Below are 14,989 nucleotides of genomic sequence, written 5' to 3' on the forward strand. Positions count from 1 at the left end.
AGAGCTGAGAAGAGAGTGGGTCCAGCTCTAAGTCCAGTTGTGGCGATCCTCTGCTCTGAGAACTTCTCTGTGAACGAGGTCACGCAGGGGAGTTTCTCTCCACAAATGGCACCCAATCTGAATCTTTCTGCCTCTTTGACTTTCCGAACCTCACTGCTCTCCACATTCTCCCTACAGCACAGATATAGGTGAAAGCCACTTTTCTTCCTTGTTGGGATAATAATGGGCTATAGAAATTTGAAAAATCGCGGTGGTGGCGCACGCCTTTAATCCCAGCACTTGGGAGGCAGAGGCAAGTGGATTTCTGAGTTCGAGGCCAGCCTCGTCTATAGAGTTAGTTCCAGATCAGCCAGGGATATACCGAGAAACCCTGTCTTGAAAAACCAAAAAAAAAAAAAAAAAAAAAAGAAAGAAAGAAATTTGAAAAGTGGTGCAGGGTTGGTGTGGTGGGGGTAGTGCAGAAGCAGTCAGATCTCTGAGTTCTAGGCAAGCCTGGTCTACAGAATGAATTCCACGACAGCCAGGACTACACAGAGAGCTCTGTCTCAAACAGAAACAAAATTGCAGAAAGAAGATATTGTCTAACAAGTGACACTTACATAGACGTGTCCATTTTGGGATCGTCTTCTCTGATCTCTGAGCAGAGGAACTGATACTGTAACTCAGTAGTTAAGTGACTTTGTGAGCTCTGTTCTCCCTGTCTCTGAGCATTGATCTGTTTTCATATTTTAAGCGGCATTACAAGCAAATGTATTTTGCCAGCAAGGGAAAAAGTACTATGGCCTTGTTTTGCATCTTTCCTTTATCCATTCCTTCAGGGCTCATGCTAGGATTTCAGGGATACAATCTGGGATAAGAGAGATCTATTCTCTGAAACCCCAAAGCATAATGAAGCCTAGGAGACGGACACTGGGGCCAAACAATCCCTCCACAGTGTTAGTAATGGAAAATAGAAAGTCTCCTGAAATGGAGGCTGTGCTGGGAGATCTGCCTGTTTCTGCTTCCCTGGGATTAGAGTTGTGTATGTAAATATGTGCCATCATACCCAGACTTAAAATAAATATTGGAGGGAGGGAAATGAATGCTACAAAATATGTGTGGGTATCAGAGGAAAGTCTGCTTTTCCACTGGAATCCTACGCTAGATATCTAGTCATCAATCTCTTTGGCACATAACTATCTGCTAAGCCATCTTGCTGTCTCCCCCTCCCCCATTTTAAACATGAGTTCTGGAAAGCAAACTCAGACCCCAGTTCTTGCAAAGCAAGCACTTTTTACACACCCAGCAATCACCCCACCCTTCCTTAGTCTTTAGAAAGGTGTATGGTACCATCAACAAGAGCTGCTGAATGTGGTCAACCTAGTTAGAAATCCCACCATCCCATTTCTCAGCTACCTTGTCAGGGGACTTGCTGACGTCGTTTAATCTCCTTTGTATAGTAGGTCATAAATACTGATTTCTAACTGAATTGCAAATTTTCAATATATGTGCATGGTACTGTCTGATTCTCAATAAACTTAGAGGCAGGCTAATGATATTTAACTTTGATTGCAAAAGGTAACTCCAGTTTTTTGAGACAAGGTTTCTCTGTGTAGCCCTGACTGTCCTGGAACTCACTTTGTAGACCAGGCTGGGATTAAAGGCGTGCGCCACCATGTGCGGCTCTTTTTTTCTTTTCTTTCTTTTTCTTTTTTTCCTGGCTGTCTGGGAACTCACTCTGTAGACCAGGCTGGCCTCGAACTCAGAAATCCGCCTGCCTCTGCCTCCTGAGTGTTGGGATTAAAGGCGTGCGCCACCACGCTCCGCTAATTTGAGTTTTAAGAAGTGTTTATGGCTGGGCAGTGGTGGCGCATGCCTTTAATCCCAACACTTGGGAGGCAGAGGCAGGCGGATTTCTGAGTTTGAGGCCAACCTAGTCTACAAAGTGAGTTCCAGGAGAAGAAGCGTTTATTTGGGTCTCTTTGGGCAGGGTGGTTAAAACAGTTATGTTGATTTTATTTTTAAAGTTCTGTAAACAAGCACACAATGAGTTGTGTCACTTTTTCTTTTCCTGTTTATTTTGTAGCTTAGCCATCGGATAGTCTCTGGCTATCCTGTAACCCACTATGTAAATCAGGTTGGTTCTGCCTCCCAAGTGCTGGAATGTGCCACAATACCTTTAGTTTCCAAAACTATGAGAAGGGGGCACCTGGATTTGAACCAGGGACCTCTTGATCTGCAGTCAAATGCTCTACCACTGAGCTATACCCCCAGTGGCTACCGTTGCCTTACTCTACCTTTGTGAACACTCTAGACCTCGGGCTGAGGCTGACCAGAGAGTCCCTAGCCATTCGAAATGGACCTGCCAGTTATGAGCAAGGTGTGCGGGTCAGCAAGCCGTGCGTCCTATGACGCCTGACCAACGATTTTTCTGGGCTAGATTACTTTGAACTCTTGGGGATGATGGGTGACAGTCCTGTCCACCACCACTAGCGACTTAAACCTGGTTAAGACTGTCCAGGTTCCACGTCTAGACTTCCCGGATCTTACTGTCCCTGGGCGGCTAGCGGAGGTTGGTGAGCAGTAAGTAAACTCTGTGCTCTTGCCACTCGCGGAAAGCCAGGATTTTAGCCCGGAGGCCAACAAGCCCTAAGCTCCGGCCACCGCATGTGCTGGACGCCGAGGCGGTGACGCACTCTGCCGGCGACGCGGGGGAGCCCACAGCCTGCACTACCCCAAAACCGGGCAAAGGGCACGGCGGTGGCTACGTCACACGTGTGCGACAGCACCTGCTCCGGACGTCAGGCTCTCTAAGGACAACGGGGTTCTTCCTTGTGAGGTTGAGGCGCCCGAGAGGCGATCGGAGGTCGGAGCCGATTCATTCCTGCTTGACTTTGGGTCGGTGCCTCGTGAGCGAGCTCATTTCCCGGGGTTGCGGGTCCTTGCCTGGAGACACGCGAGTTGGAGAGCGCGTGCGCGGGTCGTTCCCTTCCCGTGCTGCCCGCGTCCGCATCGTCCGGACCCGGTTGTCTCTAGTATGTGGAAAGGCTCGGGCTGGGAACTTCGAGGGAGGAGTTACCCCCTCGAGATCCGGAGGACCAGAGCGGAGAGCAGGGCTACTGAGACCCTACAGGATGTGACTCCGAAGATCTCGTGCTGGACACGAGTGGCTACCGAGCCCGGAGAGCTTTGCGCTTCCTCCTCCTGCTCCCTTTCCAGAGAAGGAGTCTTTTCAGTCGGGGGAGCTTATTAAAGCTCTGGCGGGAAAGAGAGAATCACAATTAAAGAAATTATTCCTACTCTGCAAGGTCGGACACTTTAATAGTAGTAACTGGGGAGCGATTGCGTTCAGGGAGATCGAGGACAAGTATCCTGGCCAGATCCTGACATGTTCTCCCGGTAAGAGTTCTCTGCGTTGGCCACCTTTGGAGGCTGTATTATTGATGGAAGAGGGCCCTCGGGAACCTATCCAAAAGTATTGTCATGGGAGTAGGTGTGTGTGGGTTCCAGGAAGAGCGAGGACAGACGGCGCACTACCACTGTCCGATGAATGTTCTCATCACCGACCTTTGGAGTTTTTCAGCATGTTGGATTTTTAAACATGTTCAGGTACTGATAATTTTAGAAAGAAACAGAATTTACATTTGATATTTGCCACTCCCTTATCTAAGATGAAGATTATGCCAGTTTACTAGCAGAATGGTATGGACTCGCTAAACAGAGACGTACATGTTTGTTCCCCACAGCTCTGAAGCGTTTGGGTATTGACCCTAGGATGTTGAACTGTTTGGGGGTACATTTTGTAGTACCATTGTAATAATACCATATTTTTTGTTTTTAATATCTGGGGAGTGGGCCCTGAATGAGAACTTGCAAACAGTGTGGAGGTCAGAGGATAACTCTCCCAGAGTCTCTTCTGCCACCTGGGATCCTGGAATAAATTCAGGTTACCAGGCTTGCCTACGAGTCTACTGGCTGAGCCATCTCGCAGGCCCTGTGGCAGTATTTTAATAATGATACTTAATAAGGAATGTTACTGGAAATCCATTATTGAATACATATTTGTATTAGGGTTAGGGATGTAACTTAGTGGTAGAAGGCTTGCCTAAACTGCACGAAAAGCCCTGCATTCCTTTCCCCAGGGAGCGGCACATAAATGGCTATTCACCTCAGTTAGGACACCAACAGACAAAAGAAACCATTCCATCCGAGTCCAGTTTGTTTGGTTATTGGGGTTAAAGCTAGTGTGATTATTGAGTTCAGTACTGCTGTGTAGACATGCCAAGGAGTCTGGAAAAGCCGCATCCAACCATGGATGACTCTTTCCTAAAGTCACAGCCCTGGAGTCCCAAACCCAGTAAACCTACCTCTTGTAAGCTGTGCCACCCTAAGACCATGTGAAACTGCCGTGGGGAGGCGGGGAAGTTGGCTGGTTTGGGTGGGTGAGCAGGAGTTGGTGGGTAAAACACACACCCCCTGCCCCACTTCAAGGAGGGAAGGTGAATAGGCCATCCATGGGATTTTTTAGGGTCTCGGTTGAATAATCACAGCTACTCTGATTTCAAGATTACAGAGGTCCTATCTACCTAAAGGATGGAGTTCCATTAAACTCTACCCCAGCCCCACAAACACAGCAAAACCATGCAGATGTTTCACCACTGTGTCTAGCCACTTTAGCTTTTAGACAACTAGCAGGGTATTGTGGTGAATGCCTTAAGCACATAGCAGGCAGAGGCAGGAAATGCATTGTGATTTTGGGCTAGCCTAGTCTATATAGCAAGGTTCCAAACTCCATAATATTATAGTTCTAAATTAAAAGTTAATAGTTTCATTTCCTCCTCTCTTCTTCCTCCTCCTCTTCCTCCTCCTTCTTTTTCTTCTTCTTCTTCTTTTGGATAGGGTTTCTCTGTATAGCCCTGGCTGTCCTGGAACTTGCTCTGTAGACCAGGCTGGCCTCGAATTCAGAAATCCACCTGCCTCTGCCTCCTGGGATTAAAGGCAAGTGACATCACACTCTGGCAAATAAAAGTTTGTTTGCTTATATATTTTATGTATAAGTGCTAGTATGTATGTCTGCACATCAGAAGAGGACATCAAATCCCAGTACAGATGATTGTAAGCCACCATGTGGTTGTTGTGAATCAAACTCAGAGCCTCTGAAGATCAGAGCAGCCAGTGCTCTTAATCACTGACCATATCTCCAGCCCATCTTCTCTTCCCTTCCTTTCCTTTCCCTTCCCTTCCCTTCCCTTCCCTTCCCTTCCCTTCCCTTCCCTTCCCTTCCCTTCCCTTCCCTTCCCTTCCCTTCCCTTCCTAAGGGAGCAGTGCATATCCTTCCTGTGCTGTGTTTAAAACCATCCCTACCCTGAGAGTTTTCTTCAGTTCTCCTGATAGTTTGAAGACTCTAGCTGCTCTGCTGCTGCCTCTGAGCCCTTATGGCTCTCATCTGTAATTTCTCATTAGTTCTGTAGTGCTGCTGGGTTTGCTAACTGATCTTTGAAATTTCACTTTATCAAGCAAAATATAAATTCTTGGGCAGGGCCAGAGTCTCATCCACTTTCCATTCCTGTTTTTGACCCTCCGACAGTAGCGTAAGGCAAGAATGAGTGCTCAGCATGTATTTATGAGTCATCCACACCGTATTTCCATCATAGGATATAAGTGATACTAACGACATCAACCAGGGGACACTGTTTTGGAAGCAGACTCAGGCTCTGGTAGAATGAGCTAATTTTTATCCAAAGCAGGTAAGATTGGAGTAAAGGATGACTTGGGGCAGGTGGATCTCCAGAGCTCCCTGGCCAGCCAATCTAGCAGAATCAGTGAACTCCAGGGTCAGTGATGAGATCCTGTCTGGAAAAATTGGGAAAGCAGAAGAGGAAGACATCCAGTACCAACCCCTGACCTTTTCCCATATATACTCTCCATAAACATAGACACCCAAGGAAGCCTCAACCTTAGCCATAGATGTAAATGAAAATTATGCAATGGTAGACCAGGCATGAAAGCACATACCTATACTCTCAGCACTGGAGAGTCATGAGTTCTGGGTTAACCTGGGTTACTTACATAATAAGAAAAGAAAAGAACAATGACAAACTTCACATTTTAGATTCACACATAAAATATTAGATAACTGTTGGGATGGGAATGGAGAAACAGGCACTCTAGTGTAAACTATACATTTTTTTTTTTTAAATATAAAACTTTACGTACCCTCTGAGCTTAATTTGTATCTGATGGCCAGGACACATTAGGCAAAAGAATGTTCTCTGAAGTATTTGTATGAAGGTAAGACTAGAAACAGGTAAATGTTTATCATTTACCTAAATAAATCATGGAATGCAGTAGTTGAAAAGAATACAGTGTTTGCATATTGCTGAGATGACAGCGTCAACCAGAAAAGTAAAAGATGGTGTGATTTAGTTGTCCTGTGGATTCAGGACACAGAGTTACTCTCAGGTTTGTATAAATAAAGCTGTCACAGGAAGGGCAAGTGCCAAATACTATGGCTGCCTCCAAAGAGGAAAATTTGGGGTTAGGGGATTGGGAAGAGATTTTTGTAACCATGGATATTTGACTTTTTTTCTGGAGACATTTAATATCTTTGCAAAATAAATTCTTGGCAGTTTGTAAACTAATGCTATAGAATATCAATTATTTTTTGCTGAAGTCGGATCACAAGGGCAAGGCCTACGTTTTGAGATATGAAAGACCATCGCGATAGGGTTAAGAAGAATACGAACACTAGCATAATTCATGGAGCTTAAGTTAAACCAGACCATGTGAATTTTATTTATAGTGATATTTCAAAAGCAAAGAAGATATAAAGTCTCAAACATTTGCTACACTAAGTTATTTTAAATGGTTTCTATGTTACTGGGTATGAAGGAAAAAAAAAGGATTAAGGCTAGCAAGCTGGCTCAGCGGGTTCTTGCCACCAAGGCTGACTTTCAGTCCCAAAAGCCCATACAGTAAGAGAACTCCTTTTTTTTTTTTTTTTTTTAATTTCTGAACTCCCTGTCGCTCTTTCAAATGCTAAGATTTTTTTTTTTTAAGATTTATTTATTATACATAAGTACACTGTAGCTGTCTTCAGATACTCCAGAAGAGGGCGTCAGATCTCGTTACGGATGGTTGTGAGCCACCATGTGGTTGCTGGGAATTGAACTGAGGACCTCTGGAAGAGCAGTCAGTGCTCTTAACCGCTGAGCCATCTCTCCAGCCCAAGAGAACTTCTTTTAAGTTATCTTCTGACCTCCATAAACATGCAGTGGCACATGTATACTTCCTTCAACAAAAAAAAATTTTTTTTGAGACAGGATTTTACTAGGTAGCTCTGTGTGTCCTGGAACTCACTATGTAGAACAGGCTGACCTCAAACTCCCAGAGATCTGTAGACTTTGATTTTTAAAACCTACTTTTAATAAGGGTACTTGAATGTCTGACCTCCCTTCCAGCCCACCATCCATCAGTGGAAATGAACGGTTAATAGGGCAAAGGAGGGGCTGGAGAGGTGGCTCAGTGGTTAAGAGCACTGACTGCTCTTCCAGAGGTCCTGAGTTCAAGTCCCAGCAACCACATGGTGGCTCACAACTATCTGTAATAGAATCTGATGCACTCTTCTGGTGTGTGGGTCTGAATTACATAATAAATAATATTAAAAAATATATAGGGCAAAGGAGGATGTGGACCTGTTTAGAAATAGTTCTTTGGAGAGAATCCAATCTACTTGTCAGGATATTAGCAGCTCATCTCACACAGATCCCTAATGTAGCTCTACCCGCTCGCAAACAACAGCAGTTTGAACCAGAAGAAACCACGAGGCTCTGCCAATTGGTCCAAGTCCTTGGAAGTGGCAAGAAGCCATTTGAACACCACTAGAGATTCTTTGGGGCATTTCTCTCTATGAATTCACAACAAACAATGACAGTGAGGACCAGCAACAGCAAAACCCAACAACAACCAGCAAAGAATGGTAAAGCACATGTACCAGTACCACACAGCATCATCCACTGTCTGTCGGGTTACATTTATACCCTTTCCAACATCTCATGCGCCCTCAAGCATCTGCTCTAGCAAACATCACATGTCCTTTGTCCAGGCAGCTTCCAGAAAAACATCACATAACACAACTGAGTCTCCAAAGAAACCAGAAATTTACAATTCGGAGATCTCCCTGCCTCTGCCTCACAAGTGCTTGGATTAAAAGCGTGTGCCACCATGATCAACAGTAAAAAATTTAAATTAGGAGAAAAAAAAAAAAGCAAACAAGGATCTGCCCTCTTTTGTATGGGCAGCAGTCTTCACTGTGTTTGCCCTTTTCTCCAGGGCTACAAAGAATCCTTTTATTTTAATATGCTTGGAGTTGGGTCCTAGAGCTACTGAGTCAGGTGACAGAAGCATCCATGAATGTTGAATAATGGCAAGAAGTAAAAGCTGGACACTGTGAACCTCACTATTTGCAGGATAAGTCAAGAATTTGGGCAGGTGGAGCGCTAAGTTCCAGACCAGCCTGGTCTACACAGTGAGTTCCAGACTAGCCAGGGCTACATAGTAAGATCCTGTCTCCAAAACAACGACAATAAAAATTTAAACATTGACATGTGGAAATTTTTTTTCCTTTTCATTCTGTTTGAGGCAGAATCTTTCCTTGCCCTGGCTAGCCTAGAAATCAGTCTTTCTGCCTCCAGCTCCCGAGTGCTGGGATAGCAAGCATAAGCCACCACACCTAGAAATCATGTGAATTTTTATTGCCAAAGCTCAGCTGAAACAGTTATGTATAAACTTGAGCAGTAGGAATTCATAGGACCTTGGATATATTCCATTTTTTGTTTGTTTTTATGGCACTTCTTAAAATTGGCAATATTGCTAATACAGGTATCTTTGTATTCACATATATATATAACCAAAGAAAGAGTCATAAAAATGTTATAAAATGACCATGCATCCCAGATTCCATCATATTGCTGTTTAAATAATCTTTTACAAAAAAAAAAATTAATGTGGTATTTTTTTTTCTGACAGGTTGGAAAATTGAAAGTGTAATGTTAACAGTAAAGGTAAGTAATGGTCTGCTTTGTCACTTAGGACTATAAAACAGCTCATGACCTGGTGCTTTGTTTTGTTTGTTTGTTGTTTTTTTGGTTTTTTTGGTTTTTGGTTTTTTTTTGCGGTACTGTTTTTTTGTTTTTTGTTTTTTTTTCGGTACTGGGGCCATGCGTGCCAGGCAAACATGTACCACTAAGCTGCATCCCCACCTAATTTGCCCTTTTAATCCTTCCTTCCATTTAACTATTACATCTAGATTTAGGTAATAGCACTTAAATTTGGATATGAAATGTAGTTAAAGATACTATACACTCGCTTTTTTGATCAAAATATAAAATCCACTTTTCATTTTCTGAAAGCATCATACAGGGTATTGAACTTCTGAATGTGACTGGCCTCTGTGAACTGCTCTCTCATGGGAACAGATGAGTGAGATCAGAAGTGGAATTCTGCTTCCAAAAGTCAGACCAAACATCAACACAAATTTACAGTTACATTCTCAAAAGGAAATTGAAGTTGGAAATGAAGTGTTTCACAAGGAGCACCATGGTGCACTTCAGTTTTATTTTATGCTTGTATTTTTAATAATAAATACTATAGATCCTTAAGTATGTTGACCATATTGACTAACACACTCATATAATAACTATCAGATACTCTTCAGGGTTTTATTTTTTTATTTATTGTACAGAAAATGAAATGTGGTATTTTTCTAGCTCCTAAAACATTGCTGAAGTTCTTCCAAGAAACAAGTTTAGGTACTCATATGTATACATTATTTAGGCCATGAAATGGGTTTTAGATACATTGATTTATGAAACAGGCTTCTCCTTTTGGTTATAAGCCTATCTGTAAAGTTACTGTGTAATCACTGACAAATGTTTCTGTTAGTAACTAGCCAAACAGTCTCAAAAATGCTCAAAAAACAAGTTCTGAGAAAAAGCTTACGGAAAAGGGACAGTGTTTAACATTTCAATACTTTTTGTGAACGAACTGTAAAACATTTGTACAGTGTAGTGTACATTCTCTGTTACAGAAGTGTCACATTCTGATTTTCCACACAGACCATGCCCCTGTGTTGCTTGACTTGTTCACTGGTAAAGTGGCCACACATGTCAGTACTGTTTTCAGAATATACTAATTAAATGTTTCTTTTTAATTAATTCAGTGTTATGACCTTAACTGTTCTTTTAAACTAGCTCTTTTTGTCTTCTAGTTTGACCTTTTAAGCTAGTGGAGGAAGTTCAGACCACAGCTGACCTGGTACCTTAGATGACAGCACTGAATCTGAAGACAAAGAAGTATCAACTTAGAACTGACTATTATTAGTCACTACTTCAGAAAGTATTTTTACCTTATTTTGGTATGTTTAGTTAGTACTATGATTTGTATGACTTTTCCATGTGTTTGAAAAGTAACAGAAGCTAAAGGCCATTGTACAACTTGGTAGCAGTCCCGTTTTACGTTGCATTTGGTTTGCCATTCTGTAGCTGTGACTCCAGCTTGCTTTAGTTGAGCCTTGTCATTCTTCACTCTCTGCAAACCATTCCACGGATTTGTTTTCCTTCACAAAAGTAGTTTCATTTTCTTTATTTGATTGATGGTCATTGGCTACTGAAATAAAATATGCATTTTAAGGTAAATTGTATGTATTTAAGATAAAACTTTGTGTATTTTAAAATACTTTTTTACTGTTCTTTTTTCTTTATCTTTGTTTTTTCTTTCTTTCTTGAGATAGAAGTGGTAAGCCTGCCTTTGACCCCAGTGTTGGGGAGGAAGCAGCAGAATGATCGGGGTACACGAGGCCCTATCTCATAAAACAACAAAAAGATTGAGATAGTATCTTACTGTATAGCCCAGGCTAGTCTTGAATTCTTGATATTCCTGCCTCAGCTTCCTAAGTGCTAGACTTACAGGCATTCATCACTGCCTGAACCTAGTACATATTTTAATTTCTTATGTGGAACTTTAAAAAATAAGGAGCCAGACTTAGTGGAGCACACCTTTAATCCCAGCGCTTTGGAGGCAGAGGCAGGCAGATCTCTGATTTTGAGGCCAGCCTGGTCTACAAAGGGAGTTCCAGGATAGCCAGGGCTCTACAGAGAACCCCTGTCTCAAGAGAGAGAGAGAGAGAGAGAGAGAGAGAAGAAGAAGAAGAAGAAGAAGAAGAAGAAGAAGAAGAAGAAGAAGAAGAAGAAGAAGAAGAAGAAGAAGAAGGAAGAGGAGGAGGAAGAAGAGGAGGAGGAGGGTGGCTCAGAGAGATGGCTTAGTGTGTAAAACCACTAACTAGCTCTGCAAGCCTGAGTTTGATACCCAGAATTCATGTGTTTTTTGTTTTTGTTTTAAAAAGCTGGATGCAGTAGTAGGCATCTGCAATCCCAACACTCCTATAGCAGTGTGGGAAGTGGAGACAGAAGAATCTTGCAGAAGCCTGCAGTCTGGCCAGCTAGCTTGGACTGCGTGGGGCAGCAACACTGCCTCAACAAGGTGGAAGAATGAACTGACTCGGGAAAGTTGTTCTCTAACCTCCACAGACACACACACCCATAAACAACAACAAAATCATGCCGGGCATGGTGGTGCACGCCTTTAACCCCAGCACTCGGGAGGTAGAGGCAGGTGGATTTCTGAGTTCAAGGCCAGCCTGGTCTACAGAGTGAGTTCCAGGACAGCCAGGGCTACACAGAAAAACCCTGTCCCAACACCCTCCCCCCCAAAAAAAAAAAAAAAAAAAAAAAAAAACCACACCAGGGCTATAGTAAATAGTAGGGGAGAACTGATGGGAATAATATAATTTTTAAAATTATAATAAAGATGTAACTTTTTTGTTGCTTTTGGTTCTAGGTACTGAAGCCAGGACCTTGAACCTGGTACATTGTAAAGCATACTATTAATAGGGATTGCCCTCAAGACCTAATAACTCTTTTTGTTTGGTTGGTTTTTATTTTTGTTGGGTTTAAAGATAACATCTAATATAACGCAGGCTGGCTTTGAACTCCTGATCCTCCTGCTTTCCCCTCTACAGAGTGTTGGGATTATAGATATAAGCTACCATGTCCAGCTATATATAGTGTTATTTTGAGACATTCTTATTCCCTGTGTATTCTAGACAGGCTTCAACTATTGATACTTCTGCCTCAGCTTCTAGAGTGTCAGGATGCAGGCATCTCCTACTATACATTGCTTCAAGGTGTCACAATTCTTAAATCTCTTTAGTCTGCTCAAATCTTGGTTTGATATGGTTTGAGACAGGGTCTCATCTGGAACTTAGGCTGGCCTGGAACAGGGTGTCTTGGAACTAATAGCAGTCCTGCTGCTCCAGTCTCCTGAGACTGGAATAACAGATGTGAGTTGCCATAGACAGAATCTTTTTAACCATGTTTAAAGGCCACCAGGATTAATGACATATATCAAATGATGTGAAAAATGTACTTTACACATGTGAATTAGGAATAGGAATTATTCATAGGTACCAGTTGTTTTGTATTTTCTAATAACATATATTGTTTAAAGAACTTTATTCGCCGAGCAGTGGTGGTGCATGCCTTTAATCCCAGCACTCAGGAGGCAGAGGCAGAGGGAGGCGGATTTCTGAGTTCAAGGCCAGCATGGTCTACAGAGTGAGTTCCAGGACAGCCAGAGCTACACAGAGAAACCCTGTCTCGAAACACCAAAAAAAAAAAAAAACCTTTATTCATTTTTCAACCAACTCATCTTCAAGGTTATATTTGTATATAGTAGTACAGTTTTGTGTTGCTTAGCTGTAGATGCTGCTCTGTTGGCTAGCTTTCACAGTTCTGGAGGGGAGTGCAATAGCAAGCTGCAGAAGAAGAAAACTACTCAGCAGTGGTCTGACACCTCAGTGAACCCTGAATGATATAATATTACCAGACTTGAAGACAGGATGCGTCACTGGTGAACTAGTGGCATGGTTGCTATGGAGGTCGTCAACCACTTCCATTCCACAGGAGGGAATTCGTTCCTGGTGTTGCCAACCTGCTCAAAAACATTGCAGTGCCGGGATGCAGGCACGTCCTACCATACCGGGTTTCAAGATGTAACAGCTCTTTAATCTCTTTTCTTACACTCGAAACTTGGTTTGGTTTGGTTTGAGACAGGATCTCACTTTCCAGGCTGTCCTGGAACTCATGGCAATTCTTAGCACTAGAATTACAGGTGTGAGTTACCATAGAACCTTTATAAGGAGGTTAAAAGAACATCAGAATTAGTATAACTGGTATCTATGAATAATCCCTGTTCCTAACATATTTCTCCCATAATTTGATGTATGTCATTAAGTCTGACATTCTTTTAACCTGGTTAAAATGATCCTGTCTATGGTAGCTCACATCTGTTATTCTAGAGCTCAGGAGGTTGAAGCAGGAGAACTACCATGAGTCCCAGGCCAGCTTGAGAACATTCTAGCCCAAGACTGGAGAGGTCATTGGCTTTAGGGAGAACCTACTACTGTTGTTTTGCTAAATGGACATGATGTCAAACTGCTTTCCAAACATTTGACCCCTAGGTTAGTGCTCTCAACCTTAGTCAGAGAAACCCTTTGCAGTGGGCAGTGGTTAATGCAGAAACATATAATTGGTCAAAGTGCTGAGAATACGTGATGGTTGGATGCTCAGCCCTGCATGGGACATCTGTATATTACTCACATTCACAATTCAGAAAGGCTGGTGGGAAGGATATAAGGGGCAAAGTTCTGTGAAACCCTCTACAAAAGACATAGGCCTGGTGCTCACGTACCCACGACAGCTGCGTTTCCCTGCACAAGCTCCAAACCATCGCTAGTAAGGTGCCCTTGCTCCAGTAAAAAATAACCCCGAGCCCAGAACCTGTAAGCAAACCTAATTAAACTTGGTGGGTTACCAAAAACAAAAATCAAAACCAAAACAAAACAAAGAACAATAAAACAACAACAAACCCAACTGAGTATGATGGAAAGGATTTTCCTCTCATCCCAGCATTCAGGAGGCAGGGGCAGTTGTATTTCTGAGTTCAAGCCAACCTGGTCTACATAGCAACTTCAGGATAGCCAAGGCTACACAGTGAGATCCTGTCAACAACAGCAACAATAATAATTTAAAGATATGAAACTAGGAGGGGGCTATATTGTAAAGGAGGATTCTAGAAGGAGAAGGTGGGGTAAAAAAGTGGAGAATGGGAAGCTGAGAGTGGTCAAATACACTTAGGAGGTAGAGGCAGGAAGATCAGAAAGAGATTACAATCATTGATCAGGCTATGCAGGACCTTAGAGGCCTTTTAAAGAGTTTGTCTTTTGTTTGTTTGGTTGGTTGGTTTTTTTTTTAAGATTTATTTTATTAATATATGTAAGTACACTGTAGCTGTCTTCAGACACTCCAGAAGAGGGAGTCAGATCTTGTTGCGGATGGTTGTGAGCCACTATGTGGTTGCTGGGATTTGAACTCTGGACCTTCAGAAGAGCAGTCAGGTGCTCTTACCCACTGAGCCATCTCACCAGCCCCGGTTGGTTGGTTTTTTAAAGACAAGGTCTCAGATAATCTCAGTATGTAGCTGAGGTTAGCCTTTCTCTGTGTAGCCCTGGCTGTCCTGGAACTCACTCTGTAGACCATGCTGACCTCAAACTCAGAAATCCACCTGCCTCTGCTTCCCAAGTGCTGGGATCAAAGGCATGCGCCACCACTGCCTGGCTGGCCCTGAACTCCTGATTCCTCTATCTCCTAAATGCTGGGATTATGGGTGTGAGTCACTATGACGTTATTATGTAATACTGGTAACCAATCCTGTGCTTAGTGAATGCTAACCAAGTACTCTATCCCCAACCCAAATTTGTCTATCTTAAAACAAAACAAAACAAAGAAAGCCCCTGAGCTGCCATTGAAGGATTTAATTAAGGGTAATATACTTCGATTTGTGTTTGCTTAGGACGACATTCTGGCTGCATTAAGTACTGACTGAGAAGGAGAGC

The 14,989-nt window shown here is 42.8% G+C and overlaps 1 protein-coding gene, 1 long non-coding RNA gene and 1 other non-coding gene across 5 annotated transcripts in view; 1 reads left to right on the top strand and 2 right to left on the bottom strand.

Moving 5' to 3' along the window:
• Positions 1–2,179: 2,179 nt before the first annotated feature.
• Positions 2,180–2,251, bottom strand: Trnac-gca (transfer RNA cysteine (anticodon GCA)). Its single transcript has one exon. It is a non-coding gene; the product is annotated as a tRNA-Cys (tRNA).
• Positions 2,252–2,738: 487 nt separating this feature from the next.
• Positions 2,739–10,464, top strand: LOC110284302 (uncharacterized). The gene is made up of 3 exons (XR_015045826.1): positions 2,739–3,588; positions 9,007–9,041; positions 10,247–10,464. It is a non-coding gene; the product is annotated as an uncharacterized LOC110284302 (long non-coding RNA).
• An 88-nt stretch (positions 10,465–10,552) lies between these two features.
• Spdya (speedy/RINGO cell cycle regulator family member A) overlaps positions 10,553–14,989 on the bottom strand; it is a 36,122-nt gene continuing 31,685 nt past the window's right edge. For 2 of the 3 annotated variants that reach the window (XM_021150018.3, XM_021150016.3), the window contains exon 7: positions 10,553–10,644. In XM_021150018.3, the coding sequence (XP_021005677.1) occupies positions 10,553–10,644 (92 nt within the window). The remainder of the gene's footprint in view (positions 10,645–14,989) is intronic. The other variant, XM_085832649.1, reaches the window with a different exon arrangement.

The sequence above is a fragment of the Mus caroli genome, unplaced genomic scaffold (genome assembly GCF_978045245.1).
Source record: "Mus caroli unplaced genomic scaffold, Mus_caroli_1 scaffold_18, whole genome shotgun sequence".
NCBI classification, from domain to species: Eukaryota; Metazoa; Chordata; class Mammalia; order Rodentia; family Muridae; genus Mus; species Mus caroli.